This window comes from Bombina bombina, chromosome 1, assembly GCF_027579735.1.
Source record: "Bombina bombina isolate aBomBom1 chromosome 1, aBomBom1.pri, whole genome shotgun sequence".
Taxonomy (NCBI): domain Eukaryota; kingdom Metazoa; phylum Chordata; class Amphibia; order Anura; family Bombinatoridae; genus Bombina; species Bombina bombina.
The window spans coordinates 68,822,544-68,845,164 of NC_069499.1; the positions used below are offsets into that span (position 1 = coordinate 68,822,544).

General features: G+C 41.8%; 1 protein-coding gene across 3 annotated transcripts in view; it reads right to left on the reverse strand.

Moving 5' to 3' along the window:
* Positions 1 to 22,621, reverse strand: part of PPP2R5C (protein phosphatase 2 regulatory subunit B'gamma) — a 488,552-nt gene that overhangs the window by 127,341 nt on the left and 338,590 nt on the right. For all 3 annotated transcript variants that reach the window (XM_053697445.1, XM_053697446.1, XM_053697447.1), the window contains one exon: positions 17,491 to 17,661. In XM_053697445.1, coding sequence (XP_053553420.1) covers positions 17,491 to 17,661 — 171 coding nt within the window. The remainder of the gene's footprint in view (positions 1 to 17,490; positions 17,662 to 22,621) is intronic.

Genomic DNA, 22,621 nt, shown 5'->3' on the forward strand with positions numbered 1-22,621 from the left:
GAGAAAAAAAAAAAAATGGTTTGGAAATAGCAAAGTGCTACTTGTACGTATTGCCTTATAACTTGTAAAAAAAGCAAAGAACATGTAAACATTGGGTATTTCTAAACTCAGGACAAAATTTAGAAACTATTTAGCATGGTTGTTTTTCGTTGGTTGTAGATGTGTAACAGATTTTGGGGGTCAAAGTTGGAAAAAGTGTGTTTTTTTTTCAATTATTTCATCATATTTTATAATTTTTTTTATAGTAAGTTATAAAATATGATGAAAATAAAGGTATCTTTAGAAAGTCCATTTAATGGTGAGAAAAACGGTATATAATATGTGTGGTACAGTAAATGAGTAAGAGGAAAAACATAATTTATGCTTACCTGATAAATGTATTTCTCTTGTGGTGTATCCAGTCCACGGATCATCCATTACTTGTGGGATATTCTCATTCCCAACAGGAAGTTGGAAGAGGACACCCACAGAAGAGCTGTCTATATAGCTCCTCCCCTAACTGCCATATCCAGTCATTCGACCGAAAACAAACAGAGAAAGGAGAAACCATAGGGTGCAGTGGTGACTGTAGTTTAATTAAAATTGAGACCTGCCTTAAAAGGACAGGGCGGGCCGTGGACTGGATACACCACAAGAGAAATAAATTTATCAGGTAAGCATAAATTATGTTTTCTCTTGTAAGGTGTATCCAGTCCACGGATCATCCATTACTTGTGGGATACCAATACCAAAGCTTAAGTACACGGATGAAGGGAGGGACAAGGCAGGTACTTAAACGGAAGGTACCACTGCCTGTAAAACCTTTCTCCCAAAAATAGCCTCCGAAGAAGCAAAAGTATCAAATTTGTAGAATTTTGAAAAAGTATGAAGCGAAGACCAAGTCACCGCCTTGCAAATCTGTTCAACAGAAGCCTCATTTTTAAAGGACCATGTGGAAGCCACAGCTCTAGTAGAATGAGCTATAATCCTTTCTGGAGGCTGCTGGCCAGCAGTCTCATAGGCTAAGCGGATTATGCTTCTTAGCCAAAAAGAGAGGTTGCCGAAGCCTTTTGACCTCTCCTCTGTCCAGAGTAGACAACAAACAAAGCAGATGTTTGACGAAAATCTTTAGTAGCTTGTAAGTAAAACTTTAAAGCACGAACCACGTCCAGATTGTGTAATAGACGTTCCTTCTGTGAAGAAGGATTAGGAGACAAAGACGGAACAACAATCTCTTGATTGATATTCTTATTAGATACCACCTTAGGTAAAAACCCAGGTTTGGTACGCAGAACTACCTTATCTGCATGGAAGATCATATAAGGAGAATCACATTGTAAGGCAGATAACTCGGAAACTCTACGAGCCGAGGAAATAGCTACCAAAAAAAGAACTTTCCAAGATAAAAGTTTGATATCTATGGAATGAAGAGGTTCAAACGGCACCCCCTGAAGAACTTTAAGAACGAAATTTAAGCTCCAAGGTGGAGCAACAGGTTTAAACACAGGCTTGATTCTAACTAAAGCCTGACAAAATGCCTGAACGTCTGGGACATCCGCCAGACGCTTGTGCAAAAGAAAAGATAGCGCAGAAATCTGTCCCTTTAAGGAACTAGCTGACAATCCTTTCTCCAATCCTTCTTGGAGAAAAGATAATATCCTGGGAATCCTGACCTTACTCCATGAGTAGCCCTTGTATTCACACCAATAAAGATATTTACGCAATATCTTACGATAGATTTTCCTGGTGACAGCCTCAGAGAAATTAGATTTAGATGGTTGAAAGGACCTTGAAGTAGAAGGTCCTGTCTCAGCGGCAGAGTCCATGGTGGAAAAGATGACATGTCCACTAGATCTGCATACCAAGTCCTGCGTGGCCACGCAGGCGCTATCAAGATCACCGATGCTCTCTCCTGCTTGATCTTGGCAATCAGACGAGGGAGCAGAGGAAACGGTGGAAACACATAAGCCAGGTTGAAGGACCAAGGCGCTGCTAGAGCATCTATCAGCGTTGCCTTGGGGTCCCTGGACCTGGATCCGTAACAAGGAAGCTCGAGACGCCATGAGATCCAGTTCTGGTTTGCCCCAACGATGAACCAATTGGGCAAACTCCTCCGAATGGAGTTCCCACTCCCCCGGATGAAAAGTCTGTCGACTTACAAAATCCGCCTCCAAGTTCTCTACACCTGGGATATGGATAGCTGATAGGTGGCAAGAGTGAGTCTCTGCCCAGTGAATTATCTTTGAGACTTCTAACATCGCTAGGGAACTCCTTGTTCCCCCTTGATGGTTGATGTAAGCCACAGTCGTGATGTTGTCCGACTGAAATCTGATGAACCTCATTGTCGCTAGCTGAGGCCAAGCCTGAAGAGCATTGAATATCGCTCTTAGTTCCAGAATGTTTATTGGAAGGAGTGACTCCTCCTGAGTCCACGATCCCTGAGCCTTCAGGGAGTTCCAGACTACACCCCAACCTAGAAGACTGGCATCTGTCGTTACAATTGTTCAATCTGGCCTGCGAAAGGTCATACCTTTGGACAGATGGACCCGAGATAGCCACCAGAGAAGAGAATTCCTGGTCTCTTGATCCAGATTTAGCAGAGGGGACAAATCTGTGTAATCCCCATTCCACCGACTGAGCATGCAGAGTTGCAGCGATCTGAGATGTAGGCGTGCAAACGGCACTATGTCCATTGCTGCTACCATTAAGCCGATTACTTCCATGCACTGAGCCACCGAAGGGCGAGGAATGGAATAAAGAACACGGCAGGAATTTAGAAGTATTGATAACCTGGACTCCGTCAGGTAAATTTTCATTTCTACAGAATCTATCAGAGTCCCTAGGAAGGAAACTCTTGTGAGGGGGGATAGAGAACTCTTTTCCGTGTTCACCTTCCACCCATGCGACCTCAGAAATGCAAACACTGTGTCCGTATGAGACTTGGCAATTTGGAAGTTTGACACCTGCATCAGGATGTCGTCTAAATAAGGGGCCACTGCTATGCCCCGCAGCCTTAGGACCGCCAGAAGCGAGCCCAAAACCTTCGTAAAAATTCTTGGGGCAGTAGCTAACCCAAAGGGAAGAGCTACAAACTGGTAATGCCTGTCTAGCAAGGCAAACCTGAGAAACCGATGATGATCTTTGTGTATCGGAATGTGAAGATAAGCATCCTTTAAATCCACTGTAGTCATGTATTGACCCTCCTGGATCATAGGTAGGATGGTACGAATAGTCTCCATCTTGAATGATGGAACTCTGAGGAATTTGCTTAAGATCTTTAGATCCAAAATTGGTCTGAAGGTTCCCTCTTTTTTGGGAACTACAAACAGATTTGAGTAAAATCCCTGTCCCTGTTCCTCCTTTGGAACTGGATGGATCACTCCCATAACTAGGAGGTCTTGTACACAGTGTAAGAATGCCTCTCTCTTTATCTGGTTTGCAGATAATTGTGAAAGGTGAAATCTCCCTTTTGGGGGGGAAGCCTTGAAGTCCAGAAAATATCCCTGGGATATAATTTCCAACGCCCAGGGATCCTGGACATCTCTTGCCCACGCCTGGGCGAAGAGTGAAAGTCTGCCCCCTACTAGATCCGTTACCGGATAGGGGGCCGTTCCTTCATGCTGTCTTAGAGGCAGCAGCAGGCTTTTTGGCCTGCTTACCCTTGTTCCAGGTCTTGTTAGGTCTCCAGACCGTCTTGGACTGAACAAAAGTTCCCTCTTGTTTTGCATTAGAGGAAGTTGATGCTGCACTTGCCTTGAAGTTTCGAAAGGCACGAAAATTAGACTGTTTGGCCCTTGATTTGTACCTATCCTGAGGAAGGGCATGACCTTTTCCTCCAGTGATATCAGCAATAATCTCCTTCAAACCAGGCCCGAATAGGGTCTGCCCCTTGAAGGGAATGTTAAGCAGCTTAGACTTTGAAGTAACGTCAGCTGACCATGATTTAAGCCATAGCGCTCTGCGCGCCTGGATAGCAAAACCAGAATTCTTAGCTGTTAGTTTAGTCAAATGAACAATGGCATCAGAAACAAAAGAATTGGCTAGCTTAAGTGCTCTAAGCTTGTCAAGTATGTCATCCAATGGAGTCGCTACCTGTAAAGCCTCTTCCAGAGACTCAAACCAGAACGCCGCAGCAGCAGTGACAGGAGCAATGCATGCAAGGGGCTGTAGGATAAAACCTTGTTGAATAAACATTTTCTTAAGGTAACCCTCTAACTTTTTATCCATTGGATCTAAGAAAGCACAACTGTCCTCGACAGGGATAGTAGTACGCTTTGCTAGAGTAGAAACTGCTCCCTCCACCTTAGGAACTGTCTGCCATAAGTCCCGTGTGGTGGCGTCTATTGGAAACATTTTTCTAAAAATAGGAGGGGGAGAGAACGGCACACCTGGTCTATCCCATTCCTTAGTAATAATTTCTGTAAACCTTTTAGGTATTGGAAAAACATCAGTGCACACCGGCACTGCATAGTATTTATCCAGTCTACACAATTTCTCTGGCACTGCAATTGTATCACAGTCATTCAGAGCAGCTAAAACCTCCCTGAGTAACACGCGGAGGTGTTCAAGCTTAAATTTAAATGTAGAGATATCAGAATCAGGTTGCATCATCTTCCCTGAGTCAGAAACATCACCCACAGAAAGAAGCTCTCCTTTTTCAGCTTCTGCATATTGTGAGACAGTATCAGACATAGCTCTTAAAAAGCGTCAGTATGCTCTGTATTTCGTCTAACTCCAGAGCTATCTCGCTTTCCTCTAAATTCAGGTAGTCTGGCTAATACCGCTGACAGTGTATTATCTATGACTGCCGCCATGTCTTGTAAAGTAAACGCTATGGGCGCCCTAGATGTACTTGGCGCCATTTGAGCGCGAGTCCCTTTGAATGGGAGTCAAAGGATCTGACACGTGGGGAGAGTTAGTCGGCATAACTTCCCCCTCGTCAGATTCCTCTGGTGATAAATTTTTTTAAAGACAGAATATGATCTTTATTGCTTAAAGTGAAATCAGTACATTTGGTACACATTCTAAGAGGGGGTTCCACCATGGCTTTTAAACATAATAAACAAGGAGTTTCCTCTATGTCAGACATGTTTGTACAGACTAGCAAGCTTGGAAAACACTTTAAATCAAGTTAACAAGCAAATATAAAAAACGGTACTGTGCCTTTAAGATAAACTAATTTTTACAGTGTGTATAATAAGCTAACAGAGCATTGCATCCACTTGCAAATGGATGATTAACCCCTTAGTTCAAAAAACTAATCAAAAAAACGTTTTTTAACAGTCACACCAAACTGCCACAGCCTTGCTGTGGGCCTAGTAACACTGTGGAAAGCCTCAGGAAACCGTTTCTAGGCAAATTTAAGCCAGCCATGTGGAAAAAACTAGACCCCAATAAAGTTTTATCACCAAAGTATATATAAAAATGTTTAAACATGCCAGCAAACGTTTTATATGGTAAATATAAAAGAGTATTACCTCTAAGAGTAAGCATGATACCAGTCGCTATTAAATCACTGTATTCAGGCTTACCTTACATAAATTTGTCATCAGCAGCATTTTCTAGCATTCACATCTAGAAAAATTTTAACTGCACATACCTCATAGCAGGATAACCTGCACGCCATTCCCCCGCTGAAGTTATCTCTCTCTTCAGTCATGTGTGAGAACAGCAATGGATCTTAGTTACAACCTGCTAAGATCATAGAAATCACAGGCAGATTCTTCTATTTTTCTGCCTGGAACAAAATAGTACAACTCCGGTACCATTTAAAAATAATAAACTTTTGATTGAAGCAAAATAACAGCTACATTTCACCACTTCTCTCTTACTACCTCCATGTTTGTTGAGAGTTGCAAGAGAATGACTGGATATGGCAGTTAGGGGAGGAGCTATATAGACAGCTCTGCTGTGTATGTCCTCTTGCAACTTCCTGTTGGGAATGAGAATATCCCACAAGTAATGGATGATCCGTGGACTGGATACACCTTACAAGAGAAATTACAGCTAAATACAAACATAGCAGAAATGTAAAAATAGCCCTGGTCCTTAAGGGTAAGAAAATTGAAAAATGGTCTGGTCCTATAGGGGTTAATATAACATAGTTGGTTGTGCAAAGCTGGGGAATGAGTAGTAAATGCATTATCTATCTTTTAAAAAAAAAAAAAAAAATCAAGTAGACTGTCCATTTAAATATTCAGATATAGACTTGCTTGTGACTTTCAGATCATTGTCTTTTTGCAGGACTCATGCACTTAAAGTGAATATCAAGTTAAGGGTATTCAAGCGATAGAAGTTAAAAAAATGAATGACATTTTTATTCATGAAATCGTTAGGATATACTTATCTTGAGAGATATTTAAAATTAAACGCTGTACGGAGCAGTCATTTCCCCCCGGGGCGCTCAGCCCCTTCGCACAAACGTCACGGCCCGGGGGAAACAAAGATTAGTTGATTACAGATGAGTCATCTGTCAATCAATTGATGAAAATGGCAACCGGAGCTCCAGCTCTGCTCCGTACAGCGTTTCCTTTTAAATATCTCTGAAGATAAGTATATCCTAACGCTTTCATGAATCAAAGTGTCATTCATTTTTTAACTTCTATCGCTTAACTTTATCTAATACCCTTAACTTGACATTCACTTCAAGGTTAAGGGAGGACGATCTTACATTCTACTTTAGAATTCATGAAAAAAGTAGAATGTATAATTTTCTTGCATAAATCATCAGTACCACATTGTTAAAGGGATACAAAACGCAAAACGAAATTTACATGATTCAAGATTGAGTATGTCAATTTTTAAAAGTTCTTCGTTCTCTTGGTATGCCTTGCTGAAACCCCCCCCCCCCAAATTATGCTTAACTTATAATTTCATTTTCTTCTGATGGAAAGAGTCCACAGCAGCCTTCATTACTTTTGGGAAATAAGAACCTGGCCATCAGGAGGAGGCAAAGACACCCCAGTCAAAGGCTTAAATACTCCTCCCACTCCCCTTATCCCCCAGTCATTTTGCCGAGTAACAAGGATCAGTAGAAATATCAGGGTGAAAAGGTGCCAGAAGAATATAAGGACGCCCCACAGAAATTACGGGTGGGGTGCTGTGGACTCTTTGCATCAGAAGAAAATGAAATTATCAGGTAAGCATAATTTATATTTTTCTTCTTAAATGGAAAGAGTCCACAGCAGCATTCATTACTTTTGGGAAATCAATACCCAAGCTAAAGAGGACACTGAATGCCAAGACAGGAGGGTACATAGGTGGCCCAAACTGAAGGCACCAGACCTGAACCACAATCCAACAAAAAATCCTGCATCATCGAAGCCGAGACATTTTTTTAAAGAAAACTTTGAAGAAAAACCCAGTTGACACTGACTCGCAGTCAATCCAGAGCCAAAGAAGAGACCGCAAACGGACTCGACTGAGCCAACAGTCCTCCAAGAGATACCGTCGCCCCAACAAACGGTTCCTCCAACCACCCTAAGCCCCCAGGGGCAAGGCAAGTAAACCGAAGAAACCAAAAGGTTCCTTTAATACGACAGTAAACACCTCAAGAGTGTAAAAACCCAGTTCACGGAGACCAAAATGGATCCAAACCGAGAATAAGGCCACGCTACATGAGCGAAAAACCGGATAATCCGGACACGGAGACAGAAAAAACCATCTCCCCAACATCCTGCAAGCAAGGACGTAACAGAAGACGCAAAGTCCTCCCTGCGCCCGTCCATAGAATACCAAGGTATTCAATCATGAAAATGTGTAATAGACCCAGGTCAAAACCTCAGGCTCAAGAACACGGCGTCCATAGCAAGACGACACCAAAGAGCTTGCAAGGAATTAAGAAGCAGTCCACAGCAAGTGGACCGTATAAAAACAGTCCCTCAGAGGACATTCTCCCAGCAACCTAAGCCATCCGACCTACACTCAGGCCCCTAAAAAGGAGAACAAAAGCCTCCCTCAAGGCCTCCCAAGAAGAAGAGTATACCCATACCCTCGGAATCCGAAGGTAGAGAGAATAATCTATGTAGGAACAAGGAGAAGAGAGAAACCCTCTCCCTGCAGACTGAGCTAACAAGCTCCCACAGACAAGGGATACTACGATCCCTAGACCGCTCGGACATTCCTTTATTAAGAAAGCTGCCACAGCAGGATTCAAACTCTCATCCTTCAGCTTGCTAGGCAGGGTAGTTATCCCTTAGGCCACTAAGTCCTGCCTGCAGACCCATACTCAGCTGAACCAACCCAGCCACAAGGATCCAGTGCAGGAACAAAAAGAATCCCAAAACTGATACAGGAACGAGTGAAGAGATGGAAGAACCATCCCACCAGAGTACAAGGACCACAGATAAGGCCATAAACAGATAAGTATCTATCAAAACAAGGCCCACAATCTGCTTAGAACTGGGAAGATCCCAGGCGAACCACCTCCACCCTATGCCTCCCGACCTAAAAAGGTCCTAAACAAAAAAGGACCTCATCTCCAAAGAAAGTAGAATATTCCCTATTAAAGGGGAAGAACCGGAAAGGACAACAATGACCCGAAGGTCCGAAACCACCGGCTAAGTGGGTATAAAAACCTCAACGTAAATGTCATAGAAGAGGACCCCCTAACAGGTTGCATGCCAAACAGAGGCACAGCCTACCCCAATTACCTGCAGAGCAGAAAAATCCACTGGTACACTGGCAATCAACCAGGGAAAAGAAACAAGAAGGAGCAACAGAAATTGGAAACCCAATGCCAGCAGCAGGGTCGAAACCCACACTCAAAAGGCACAAGCCACCCAGGAACCCCTAGATGACATGGGATACTCAGTAAGGAGTAATAAATATTCAAAAACCAGGCCAAACCTGACCCGGTCAGGTAGATAGAGCAAGGACACAGCCAAAGTTCCTACTACCAGAGAACACCCCAACTAATCCTGAGATCCAAGAATCAAAAACAGGATTAGGAAAAGGAGGAAAGCCCCAGAAACAGAGTCTCAGAAGAAAAAATAGGTCCGGGCTTCTAATAGTTCAGGCAATCTTACCCTAGAACTAAACACCCCAACTGGCCCCCCAAAAAAGGGGAATGGACACAAATCCAGCACATTCGGATTGCGAGAAACTCCTCCGACTAAAGGAAGGGATCATCCCTTAGCCAAAGTCTAACAAGCTGGGCCAGAAGTCGCATGAAGGGACATCTCAGGCACAGGACAACAGCAGGGAACATCAAAGTCCACAAAACCCTACTAGCAGGGCTAGACTCTCCATTACCTCCACACAGGCAAAGGGCACAGAGAAGAGGAAGGTGCTAAACCTTCCCATCTCCGGGTAACCCCAAGCTAGATAAGTCCCCACCAGGATCAACCATCACCCGGGATGCAGATCCCCAAAAGGGTATCTGATACACCTGGAGACATGAAAGGAGACCTAAAGTTCTTCAGACAGACCATACAGTCGAAGAGTAAAACTGCATCTAGAACACTAGAACAGCTGACACACACCCTTACAAGGTGTCCAGAGCTGCAACAGGTCTTAAAGAAAACCCTCTGCATGCTGAACAGCTATCCATAAGCTGTAGGATCCAGTCCTAACAGAACCATCCTGATGCCTAAAACTGAAGGCAAACTGCTCAAACAGCGGGACCTAAGTCCGCCAACCTTCCCCCACCTGGAAGAGGCACTCAAGACTCTGAACAGCCGCAAGACCGGACGAACCCGACAGGGACAGCCTGTACCAGGGGTCCTAACCGGCAAGCTGCAGAAAAACTCTCCCACGTAGAGGAAAAGGAAAACACACTTTAAAAAAAAAAAAAAAAAAAACATAGGACTAACATGTCCAACAAACTTCCGCAGAAGTAACCAAGAGTATCAATCCCAGATGGTTCCCGAAGGAAACAAAAACAAATAAAATATAAGGAAACCCGAAGGTTAACGCCCCACACAAAAAAAGACACGGGCCTATCTGTTGGACCAGCCAAACGGAGCCCTATCTCACAACTGGGAAAGAAACCCAAAATAAAGACAATAAAAGATTACCTTATCCCCATATGTCTAACGTTTAGTACCATTCGGACTGAAAATTCCCATATCTATGAACTATAGGGTCATTCAGTGACTCAAACAGATGTCTGAGCAACACGCAAAGGCGCGTAATCAGGTACAGAAAAGCACAACACTCCGGAACAGAACCCGCAGGATACTGTGTAGGCCCACCCCAAGGCGGAATACCCGAGACAATAGGGCACAAGCACATTCTTAAAGAAACGTCTGGACTGTGCAGACGAGCCATCGCCAACATTATCTGAAAGCGAAAGCGTGCTGCAAGTTCCGGGGGGAACACACCACCCCGCATGGAGGAACTATAAACAGGGTTACCCGCATGTGTAAGAGAAACATTAGGTAGGGAACACACTCCTTGGGAGACAGGACCCCCAGAGGCAGATGGCTCAGCAGACCCCTGATTCCCCGAGCCCAAGGAACCAGGTGCTCTCACATGGCAAATAGAACAAGAATGGTTGAGAGAAGTCAACGAGGCTAAATCGGATTCGTCACCTGACACTGAATCTGAATCAGATATTATAATCGTGTCGGTATCCGAATCCTCCATAACTGAATCTAAAATGATCACAGGCTCAGCATCAGAATCCCCCATAGCTTTAGGAGGGGATAGCAATATGGACTACTCTGTAGCAACAAAATGGCACCTGACACCACCAATGGCTGGGGCACTCACCACCTCCTATGACCAGACCCCCGCGGACTAGATTAAATCTCAGATGCCACACGGTCAGGAATGCGGAAATAGGAACAAAGCGTAACCACGCCTGGACACAGGGTGAACCGTATAGTCCAAAAAGTGCGTACAGCCAACAGGCCACGTCACTACCAAAGGCCTCAAAGTTCCGACCACAAGCCCATAACCTCACACATAAGAAGGTTGAATCACATAACAAACATGATTATAAACCCCCCTCAGGAGATATTAACCCTCGATTCCAAGATCTAACAGTGACTCAATGTGACCCTTTAACAGTTAAACCCGGGAGGAGCTTAGCCTCACAGGAAAACATCACATTACAGTACATTGCATTAAGTAAAATTAAACAATCTTAGCGGAATCTACGCCGTGGAACAGGAACACGGCCTTTCAAGCCACCGTCATGGACTTGAGAGAAGAAAACAGGCAGCGAATCTAAGTTCGACAACGCTGATTGCTTGAGGAGCTGTTGATCTGAGTCGGGATGGTTTCGCAGAAAGAAACTTCCTGCATCTCCGGACTCTAACTTTCATCCAAGCCCTCACTGAGAGACTAACAGGACTACTTAAAACTCCTGTCCCATGCCGAAGAGTATTACCCTCCATAAGAGACAAAAACAAAAATTAAAAATTCTGACACGTCTCTGCCAACCTCCTGAGACCAAAGGCAAAGAATGACTGGGGGATAAGGGGAGTGGGAAGAGTATTTAAGCCTTTGGCTGGGGTGTCTTTACCTCCTCCTGGGTGGCCAGGTTCTTATTTCCCAAAAGTAATGAATGCTGCTGTGGACTTTTTCCATTTAAGAAGAAAAGAATACACACATATCCTACACTAGTGGAAGATAGTTGCTGATTGGTGCCTGCACATATTTTTCTCTTGTGATTGGCTAGCTAGATGTGTTCAGCTAGCAGCTAGTAGTGCAATGTTGTTCCTTCAACAAAGAATAACAAGAAAATGAAGCAAAGTTGATAATAGAAGTAACTTGGAAAATTATTTAGAAAAATTGAATGTTTTATCCCAATTGTAAAAGAAAATATTGGGGATTCCTGTACCTTTGAAGAGACATTAAACACTAAATAAATGCTAGATAGAATGAGGCATTCAAAGAAAATATTAGTCTGAGAATAACATGTAGATCTATTTTCTTAAAGTTTCATGATTGATAAAATTAGTGTAAAGTTTTAGTGTCTATAAAACAATAAGAGCTGCCATGTTGTAACATAGGTTACTTTCTCTGCTGAGGCCAATTAAGGACAGTTATAAATAGGTCACTAGAATGTGCAGCCAATGGCTGTGTGGAATATAAGTGTCCTGTAATTCCATTTCTAACAGGAACTGAAATGCTCACAATTTCAGAATGGATTTACAGGAAAAGGGCACAAAATAAATAAGCGTATTGCAGAGTTTTTTTTATATATATATGATTTATCATTTTGTATTACCATCTCAAAGGGGGCTAGTTATCAAGCCGTCTACTTTTCTGGCTTCGCCGGCCCAATACGTCCGCCTAAGCTCGCCTACCTTCGCCGCCGCGGACCTTGAATACGTTCGCCTAAGTTATCAAATAAAGCTGTCAAAAAGCCGCGGGGCGATGAGCAGCGGACTGTGACAGTTATCACTCATCCGATCTCGCTGCCCTTCGGCTTTTTCCCAGCTTTATTGCTAGCCTGTCACTAAGCACTCACACTAAACTGCACTGTTCTACCCCCTATACCGGCGCCCCCGGAGCCCCCCGCAACTAAATAAAGTTACTAACCCCTAAACCGCCGCTCCTAGACCCCGCCGCAACTCTTATAAATGTATTAACCCCTAAACCGCCGCTCCTAGACCCCGCCGCAACTCTTATAAATGTATTAACCCCTAAACCGCCGCTCCCGGACACCGCTGCCACCTACAGTATACCTAGTAACCCCTATCCTGCCCCCCCTACACCGTCGCCCTCTATTATAAAATTATTAAACCCTATCCTGCTGATCCCGCACCTCTCCGCAACTAAATAAATAGTTTAACCCCTAAACCGCCGCTCCATGAACCCGCCGCAACCTATATTAAACCTATTAACCCCTATCCTGCCCCCCCTACACCGTCGCCACCTATAATAAATTTATTAACCCCTATCCTGCCCCCCACTACGCCGCCGCCACTGTAATAAAATTATTAACCCCTAAACCTAAGTCTAACCCTAACGCCCCCCTAACTTAAATATTAATTAAATAAATCTAAATAAATTAACTCTTATTAACTAAATGAATCCTATTTAAAACTAAATACTTACCTTTAAAATAAACCCTAATATAGCTACAATATAAATAATAATTATATTGTAGCTATCTTAGGATTTATATTTATTTGACAGGTAACTTTCAATTTATTTTAACCATGTACAATAACTATTAAATAGTTATTAACTATTTAATAGCTTACCTAGCTAAAATAAAGAGAAATGTACCTGTGAAATAAATCCTAACCTAAGTTACAATTACACCTAACACTACACTATACTTTAATAAATTATTACTATTTAAAACTAAATACTTACCTGTAAAATAAACCCTAAGATAGCTACAATATAATTAATAATTATATTATAGCTATCTTAGGATTTATATTTATTTTACAGGTAACTTTGTATTTATTTTAGCTAGTTAGAATAGTTATTAAATAGTTATTAACTATTTAATAACTACCTAGCTAAAAGAAATACAAAATTACCTGTAAAATAAATCCTAACCTAAGTTACAATTAAACCTAATACTACACTATCATTAAATTAACTAAATAAACTACCTACAAATAACTACAATTAAATACAATTACATAAACTAACTAAAGTACAAAAAATAAAAAAAGCTAAGTTACAAAAAATAAAAAATTAAGTTACAAACATGTTAAAAATATTACAACAATTTTAAGCTACTTACACCTAATCTAAGCCCCCTAATAAAGTAACAAACCCCCCAAAATAAGAAAAATCCCTACCCTATTCTAAATTAAATAAATTTCAAAGCTCTTTTACCTTACCAGCCCTTAAAAGGGCCATTTGTGGGGGCATGCCCCAAAAAGTTCAGCTCTTTTGCCTGTAAAAGAAAAATACAACCCCCCCCAACATTAAAACCCACCACCCACATACCCCTAATCTAACCCAAACCCCCCTTACAAAAACCTAACACTAATCCCCTGAAGATCATCCTACCTTGAGTCGTCTTCACTCAGCCGAGCCACCGATGGAACTGAAGAGGACATCCGGAGCGGAAGAAGTTAATCCTCCAAGCGGCGCTGAAGAAATCTTCCATCCGATGAAGTCATCATCCAGGCGGCGCTGAAGAAGTCTTTGATCCGGCCGATGTCATCTTCCAAGAGGCGCTGAAGATGTCTTCTATCCGGGTGAAGTCATCTTCCAAGCCGGGTCTTGAATCTTCCTTCCGCCGACGCGGAACCACCTTCTTCACCGACGGACTACGACGAATGACGGCTCATTTAAGGGACGTCATCCAAGATGGCGTCCCCTCAATTCCGATTGGCTGATAGGATTCTATCAGCCAATCGGAATTAAGGTAGGAAAAATCTGGAATGGAATCAGCCAATCAGATTGAGCTCGCATTCTATTGGCTGTTCCGATCAGCCAATAGAATGCGAGCTCAATCTGATTGGCTGATTGGATTAGCCAATCGGATTGAACTTGAATCTGATTGGCTGATTCCATCAGCCAATCAGATTTTCCTACCTTAATTCCGATTGGCTGATAGAATCCTATCAGCCAATCGGAATTGAGGGGACGCCATCTTGGATGACGTCCCTTAAAGGAGCCGTCATTCGTCGTAGTCCGTCGGTGAAGAAGGTGGTTCCGCGTCGGCGGAAGGAAGATTCAAGACCCGGCTTGGAAGATGACTTCACCCGGATAGAAGACATCTTCAGCGCCTCTTGGAAGATGACATCGGCCGGATCAAAGACTTCTTCAGCACCGCCTGGATGATGACTTCATCGGATGGAAGATTTCTTCAGCGCCGCTTGGAGGATTAACTTCTTCCGCTCCGGATGTCCTCTTCAGTTCCATCGGTGGCTCGGCTGAGTGAAGACGACTCAAGGTAGGATGATCTTCAGGGGATTAGTGTTAGGTTTTTGTAAGGGGGGTTTGGGTTAGATTAGGGGTATGTGGGTGGTGGGTTTTAATGTTGGGGGGGTTGTATTTTTCTTTTACAGGCAAAAGAGCTGAACTTTTTGGGGCATGCCCCCACAAATGGCCCTTTTAAGGGCTGGTAAGGTAAAAGAGCTTTGAAATTTATTTAATTTAGAATAGGGTAGGGATTTTTCTTATTTTGGGGGGTTTGTTATTTTATTAGGGGGCTTAGATTAGGTGTAAGTAGCTTAAAATTGTTGTAATATTTTTAACATGTTTGTAACTTATTTTTTTATTTTTTGTAACTTAGCTTTTTTTATTTTTTGTACTTTAGTTAGTTTATGTAATTGTATTTAATTGTAGTTATTTGTAGGTAGTTTATTTAGTTAATTTAATGATAGTGTAGTATTAGGTTTAATTGTAACTTAGGTTAGGATTTATTTTACAGGTAATTTTGTATTTCTTTTAGCTAGGTAGTTATTAAATAGTTAATAACTATTTAATAACTATTCTAACTAGCTAAAATAAATACAAAGTTACCTGTAAAATAAATATAAATCCTAAGATAGCTATAATATAATTATTAATTATATTGTAGCTATATTAGGGTTTATTTTAAAGGTAAGTATTTAGTTTTAAATAGGATTCATTTAGTTAATAAGAGTTAATTTATTTAGATTTATTTAATTAATTATTTAAGTTAGGGGGGCGTTAGGGTTAGACTTAGGTTTAGGGGTTAATAATTTTATTACAGTGGCGGCGGCGTAGTGGGGGGCAGGATAGGGGTTAATAAATTTATTATAGGTGGCGACGGTGTAGGGGGGGCAGGATAGGGGTTAATACATTTAATATAGGTTGCGGCGGGTTCAGGGAGCGGCGGTTTAGGGGTTAATACATTTATTATAGTTGCGGTGGGCTCCGGGAGCGGCGGTTTAGGGGGTAATAACTTTATTTAGTTGCGGCGGTGTAGGGGGGGGTCAGATTAGCGGTGTTTAGACTCGGGGTACATGTTAGGGTGTTAGGTGTAGACAGCTCCCATAGGAATCAATGGGATGTCTGTCAGCAGCGAACTTGTACTTTCGCTATGGTCAGACTCCCATTGATTCCTATGGGATCCGCCGCCTCCAGGCTGGCGCTTTGAAAACCAGGTACGCTGGGCCGTAAAAGTGCCGAGCGTACCTGCTAGTTTTTTGATAACTAGCAAAAGTAGTGAGATTGTGCCGTACTTGTGTGCGGAACATCTGGAGTGACGTAAGAATCGATCTGTGTCGGACTGAGTCCGGCGGATCGAAGTTTACGTCACAAAATTCTACTTTTGCCGGTCTCGAGCCTTTGATAACTAAGGCGAATCAGCCTCGCCACAAATACGCTGCGGAATACGCAGCGTATTTGAGGTTGACGGCTTGATAACTAGGCCCCAAAGTGTTTAATGTCCCTGACAGAACAGGGCCTATGTAATAAAATTCAACTTTCCTTAAAACACTGAGTAAAACACTGATAAACCAGGTGCTTTTTAGTAAACTCAGTACAAGAAACAATTTATTTCTTAGTAAGCAGTGACTTTATCTTTAGTATTTTGCCATGGATCCAATGTTTTCAGTGTCTTTTTGACAAAACAGTCAGGTACACAGACTTTAGCACAGGTGAAAGAGTCCTGTGTATCACCGATGGTTGTAGATTTATTTGCGACTATACAGAGATTTTTTTACTATCTGCTAAACATGCAATGTCTTCAATGTAAATCAATACTTTAGAAAATGCTTATTCAAAACTGAAAAACAAAAATAAAATGTATTGCTTAAACGGACATGAAACACAACATTTTTCTTTCATAATTCAGATGGACAATGCCATTTAAAAAAAAAAAAAGTTTCAAATTTACTTCTGTTAACAATTTCGTTTTGTTTTCTTGTTGTTCTTTGTTGGAGATATCTAGATAGGCAGGTTGCAAATGTATGAAGCACTACATGACAGGAAACAGTGCTGCCATCTAGTGCTCTTGCTAATGTATAACATTGTTGCAAAACTGCTGCCATATATTGCTGCAGACATGTGCCCACTCCTAAACTTACCTGCCTGCTTTTCAACAAAGGATAACAAGAAAGCGAAGAAAATCTAATAGAAATAAATTAGAAAGTTGTTTAAAATAGTATGTTCTATCTGTATTACGAAAGAAGAATCTGGGTTTTATGTCTCTTACAGTAGAAACCGCTTTCAGACCAACATGCATGGGGAAAGAACAGATGCAAATAGACTTCTACAAAATAGCTCAGCTATGCAGTTTTCACATAAGCAGAAGAGCTAGCCAAGAGAACAGTTAGCCCACCAGAAGATTTAAGACCACCATATTGGCTCTCTTACAACATTTATTGTCTATTAACCTTTCATGTACATACATCTGGTGGACTGGATTCTATTGTCAATTTTTTTTTTTTATTCTGTTGTTATGTGACACTGATTCAAATTAGGTCATCAATATTACCTGGCATATAACTAATATCTACATAGAAACATACATAAAAGATTAAAATTGCCACATTATAATTAACCATACAATTTTTGTAGATATAATAATAATTGTGGATAATATATATTAAATATTATACATTAACAAAGGGCAATATATGAAAGTAATATATTTGATTCATAAAGTAATACCTGAAAATGTGGACTTGAAACACACTTTGCAAGCTGTCGAAAGAGAGGTTCCATCACCTTTACAAATTCTGAAGGCTCTATAACATCTAAAATTTCCTCTAGCTCATTTAAAAACATGACTTCTTTTGGACTGTGGGTTTTGGGCCAGTATTTGAGTAATGCCATAACCACCTGTGAAAATATAAAGCACAATAAAATTACAATATTCAAGGTATTTATATTCGAATTCAAGTTAGTTGAAGACAAGTTCAAAGATACAATCGGTTCAAATGTCATAGGATTGTACTCAGGATTCCAAAACCTTAACTTAATCAGTTTTTGTGACAAGTAACATGCCCCTCTAAGGTCACTTCCTCTGAGTCTTTATTTGTATTATTTTTTTATTAGAATTTTTTTTATTTTTTTTGGTTGGGCTGCATGGGACAGTAATATTTGGAATAAATGATGTAGTGGTGGGAGTTTCTAATCAGATGACCTAATATCTGTGATTACAAATGGGCAGTTTATCAGTGTAGGTTTTTAAGGAAACACATGGGGTGTCCTGTGATGTGGAAATAGGGTAATGCATCTGAGTTTAGGCCAAGGTCAGACAGTGAGGTCAGGAAAGGTACTTTAATGATTAACGTGTCAGCTGGCCAATCGGCAGAAGCAATCACACAAATACCTCTGCTCATTGCCTTACCAGTCGTTTCCACTTGAAACTAGCAACTCTCTGTGGCTCCTAAGCAGTACTTTATGTCATTAACCCACTTTGTAGAGGTTAAAGGAATATGAAAACCCAAAATATTTTTTTTTAGAATCTAAGGTAATGAACAGCATAACAATTTTGGAACTGGTATCCCACTGCTTTGCACTGATGCAGGGCCAGGTTTGTGCAAGCCAGCCCACGATATGTGAAGCATAGTCTTCATCTAATCTGGGCCGTATGTCATAGGCTACTGCTGCATAGAGCATACATTGCCGGTCTCCGTTATATGGAGCTGATCCACACACAGTATTCTGTTTGATGCTGATAGACTGATGTTTAAAGGGAATGGAGGATGGACAGGGGTAAATTACCGACTGACAGGCGGTCTAGTTTAAAGGGAATTATTAACTTTAAGCTTTAAAATCTTATAATGGCCTCGTATTATGCAGTCTGAGAGTTTCAGTCATTTTTCGTAGCCAAAGCCTTTATGCTAGCATGGCTTCAAATGAGGTCAAATGTTTATAATGCTTACAGTGTTTTACCTGGAATTTCAAATACAGTGAAAGTTTTGGTCTGATTAAATAATTCATACATTCTTATTGAGTTCATAAAGGTTGCACTGCATTTGGACCTATATTATATCTCATTTAGAAGGTTAGAGCATGTACTATTGGTATATTTATCCATGATTTCAGTGTACACTGGCCCTTTAATATACTTTATAACATATAAGATTGCCTGTTTCTAAGACCCTGCAGACCGCCTTTTATCTCAGTGATTTTTTTTATTAGCTCTTTAACCCTTTGGCTGCTAAGCCATTTCCCACCTGGGTGCTAATATTTTATTTTTGAAAACTTTTTTTTTTACAGACCCCCAAGACGTACACTATTGGAAAGGTTAAGCAATTAGCTTTCCAACAATGGGTCTTGGGAGTCTGTAGCTGCTTAGATGCCTGAGATACAGGCTTCTAAGCAGCATGCCCCCTCCTCCTATACTTAACATTGTTAAGTATAAATAAAGTTGCGCTGTGACGTCATCACGTAATTGCGCGTGACGCCCCAGCGATGCCTGTCACTCTACAGGCATGATTGCCGGGGTAGGAGCAGTAAGGAGCCCCCAGATCTCCCTCAAGGTGGGAGAGTGCTCATGACGGCTCTGAGCCGTCATTAGCACCAGAGTGAGAAACTCTGTGACGGCTCAGAGCCATCATTAGCACTCAAAGGGTTAAATATTGCACAACAGTAAGACAGTGGTAGGCTATTTGTGCCACATAACATTGTGCTCACTCCCAAGGAGAATAATGGTTGTACAAGAACCAGCACTGATCAGCTAAAAATCAAAATTGCAAAAAGCACTGAGATAAGGGGAAGTATGCAGGGACTTCGATACAGGTAACCATAGAGGTAAAAAGCATATTAAAAGGGATAGTCTAGTCAAAATTAAAATATGATTCAGATAGAGCAGGCAATTTTAAAGTAACTTTCTAATTTATTCCTATTATCAATTTTTATTCATTCTCTTGCTATCTTTATTTGAAAAGCAGGAATGTAAGCATAGGAGCCGGCCCATTTTTGGTTCAGAACCTTGGTAGCACTTTCCGATTGTTGTCTAAATGTAGCCACCAATCAGCATGCACTACCCAGGTGCTGAACCAAAAATGGGCTGGCTCCTAAGCTTACTTTCAAATAAAGAAAAATTGATAATAGGAGTAAATTAGAGAGTTGCTTAATTTTGACTAGACTATTCCTTTAATACAACAGTGTTGGTTATGCAAAACTAGGGAATTGGTAATAAAGGAATTATCTATCGTTTAAGTATTAATTAATGGCAATAAACAAATACAAGATTGTGCATTACAAAAAAATAAAATAAAACATAATTTATGCTTACCAGATAAATTCCTTTCCTTCCCGGCAGGAAGAGTCCATGACTTAATTCCTTACTGTTGGGAAATACAACACCTGGCCACCAGGAGGAGATAAAGACACCCCAGCCAAATGCTTAAATATCCCTCCCACTTCCCCTATCCCCCCAGTCATTCTGCCGAGGGAACAAGGAAAAGTAGGAGAAACATCAGGGTATAAAGGTGCCAAAAGAAATAATATAAAAAGGGAGTCGCCTAACAAAAATTAAATTACGGGCGGGGTCGTGGACTCTCCCTGCCAGGAAGAAAACAAATTTATCTGGTAAGCATAAATTATGTTTTCCTTCTATAAGGCAGGGAGAGTCCACAACTTCATTCCTTACTATTGGGAAAACTATACCCAAGCTCCAGAGGACAATGAAGGAATAACAGAAGGTAACAAAAAGAGGCGGACCATATTCTGAGGGCACCACAACCTATAAACATTTTCTCCCAAAAGCTGCTTTATTTGAAGCAAACACATCAAACTTATAAAATTTAGAAAAAGTGTGTAAGGAGCACCAAGTAACCGCCTTACAAATCTGATCCATAGAGGCTTCATTCTTAAAAGTCCAGGAGGAAGCCACTGCGCTAGTGGAATGAGCCATTATTCTCTCAGGAGGCTGTCTCCCCGCTGTCTCATAAGCTAAGTGGATGACACTTCTCAACCAGAAACATAGGGAAGTTGTAGTAGCCTTCTGCCCCTTACACTTCCCCGTATAGATGACAAACAAAGAGGAAGATTGTCTGAATTCCTTAGAAGCCTGAAGACAGAACTTGAAGGCACGAACCACATCTAGATTGTGAAGCAAACGTTCCTTCGCGGAAGAAGGATTAGAACACAAGGAAGGAACAACAATTTCTTGATTAATGTTACGATCTGACACCACCATAGGGAGGAACCCTAATTTAGTGCGTAAAACCGCCTTATCAGAATGGAAAACCAGATAAGGGGGGGTCACATTGAAAAGCAGAAATCTCAGAAACTCTGCGCGCAGAGGTAATAGCCAGCAAAAAAAGAACCTTCCAAGATAACAATTTAATGTCAACAGAATGCATTGGCTACAACGGAGCCTGCTGTAAAACACTAAGAACAAGATTGAGCCTCCAAGACGGAGCCCCAGATCTAAACACAGGTCTGATCCTAGTGAGAGCCTTAACAAAGGACTGCACATCCGGAAGCTCAGCCAATCTGTTGTGCAGGAACACCGACAGGGCCGATATCTGTCCCTTCAGGGAACTAGCAGATAGACCCTTCTCCAGGTAATCCTGGAGAAAAGATAAAATTATGGCAAAATTAACCAGGAAAATCCACGCTCTTTACACCAGTACAAGTAAGTTCTCCACACTTTATGATAGATATGACAAGTAACTAGCTTACGAGCTTGAACCAGTGTCGATAACACTCTCAGAAAACCCTCTCTAGGCTAAGACTAAGTGTTCAATCTCCACACAGTCAGCCTCAGAGAATCTAGATTTTGATGAATGAAGGGACCTCTTGCATCCGCAGATCTCTGCGACAAGGTAACCTCCACTGAGAAGATGACGACATCCCCACCAGATACGCAAAACCGAAAGGGCCGAAACCTGTCCCCTCAGGGAACTGGCAGAGAGGCCTTTCTCCAGACCTTTCTGGAGAAAGAATCCTGGAAGCCTTGACCTTATGCCAGACGAAACCACGCTCTTCACACCAGAACAAGTAAGCTCTCCACACCTTATGGTAGATGCGACGAGTAATCGGCTTACGAGCCTGAATGAGAGTGTCAACAAACCTCTCAGAAAAACCGCTCTTGGCGAAGACTAAGCGGTCAATCTCCACGCAGTCAGCCTAAGAAAAATCTAAATTTTGATGAATGAAGGGACCCCGTATGGGCAGATCTCTGCGACAAGGTAACCTCCACTGAGAAGATAACGACATCCCCACCAGATCCGAAAATTCACTGATCCTCGCTCCTGCTTGATGCGAGCCACCACACAAGGGAGAAGCGATAATGGAGGAAAAAGATATGAGTCTAAACCTCCATGGTACTGATAGGGCATCTATCAGTTCCGCCTGCGGATCCCTCGACCCGTACCTGGGTAGCTTGGTATTGAGGCAGAATGCATGGTATCTATTTGCGGAGTCCCCGACTCGCTACATATCTCTGCAAACACCTCGGTGGAGAAACCATTTCCCTGGGTGAAAGGATTGCCTGCTGAGGAAGTCTGCTTCCCAGTTGTCCACACCCGGAATTTGGATCGCTGACAGCGTACATCTGCGAGTCTCCGCCAACTCTAGTATCTGAGATACTTCTCTCATCGCCAAGGGACTTCTCGTTCCCCTTTGATGGTTGATGTAGGCAACCAAGGTTATATTGTCTGATTTAAATCTGATAAACTGGGACGAACCCAGAAGGGGCCAAGCCTTCAAGGAGGCCTGGAGGGCAAGACACTTGTAACGTCTCTGATCTGTGAGAAATATTCTCATGGATATTGAATCTATTATTGTCCCCAGGAAATTCACCTTTGTACTTGGAGTAAGAGAACTCTTTTCCAAGTTT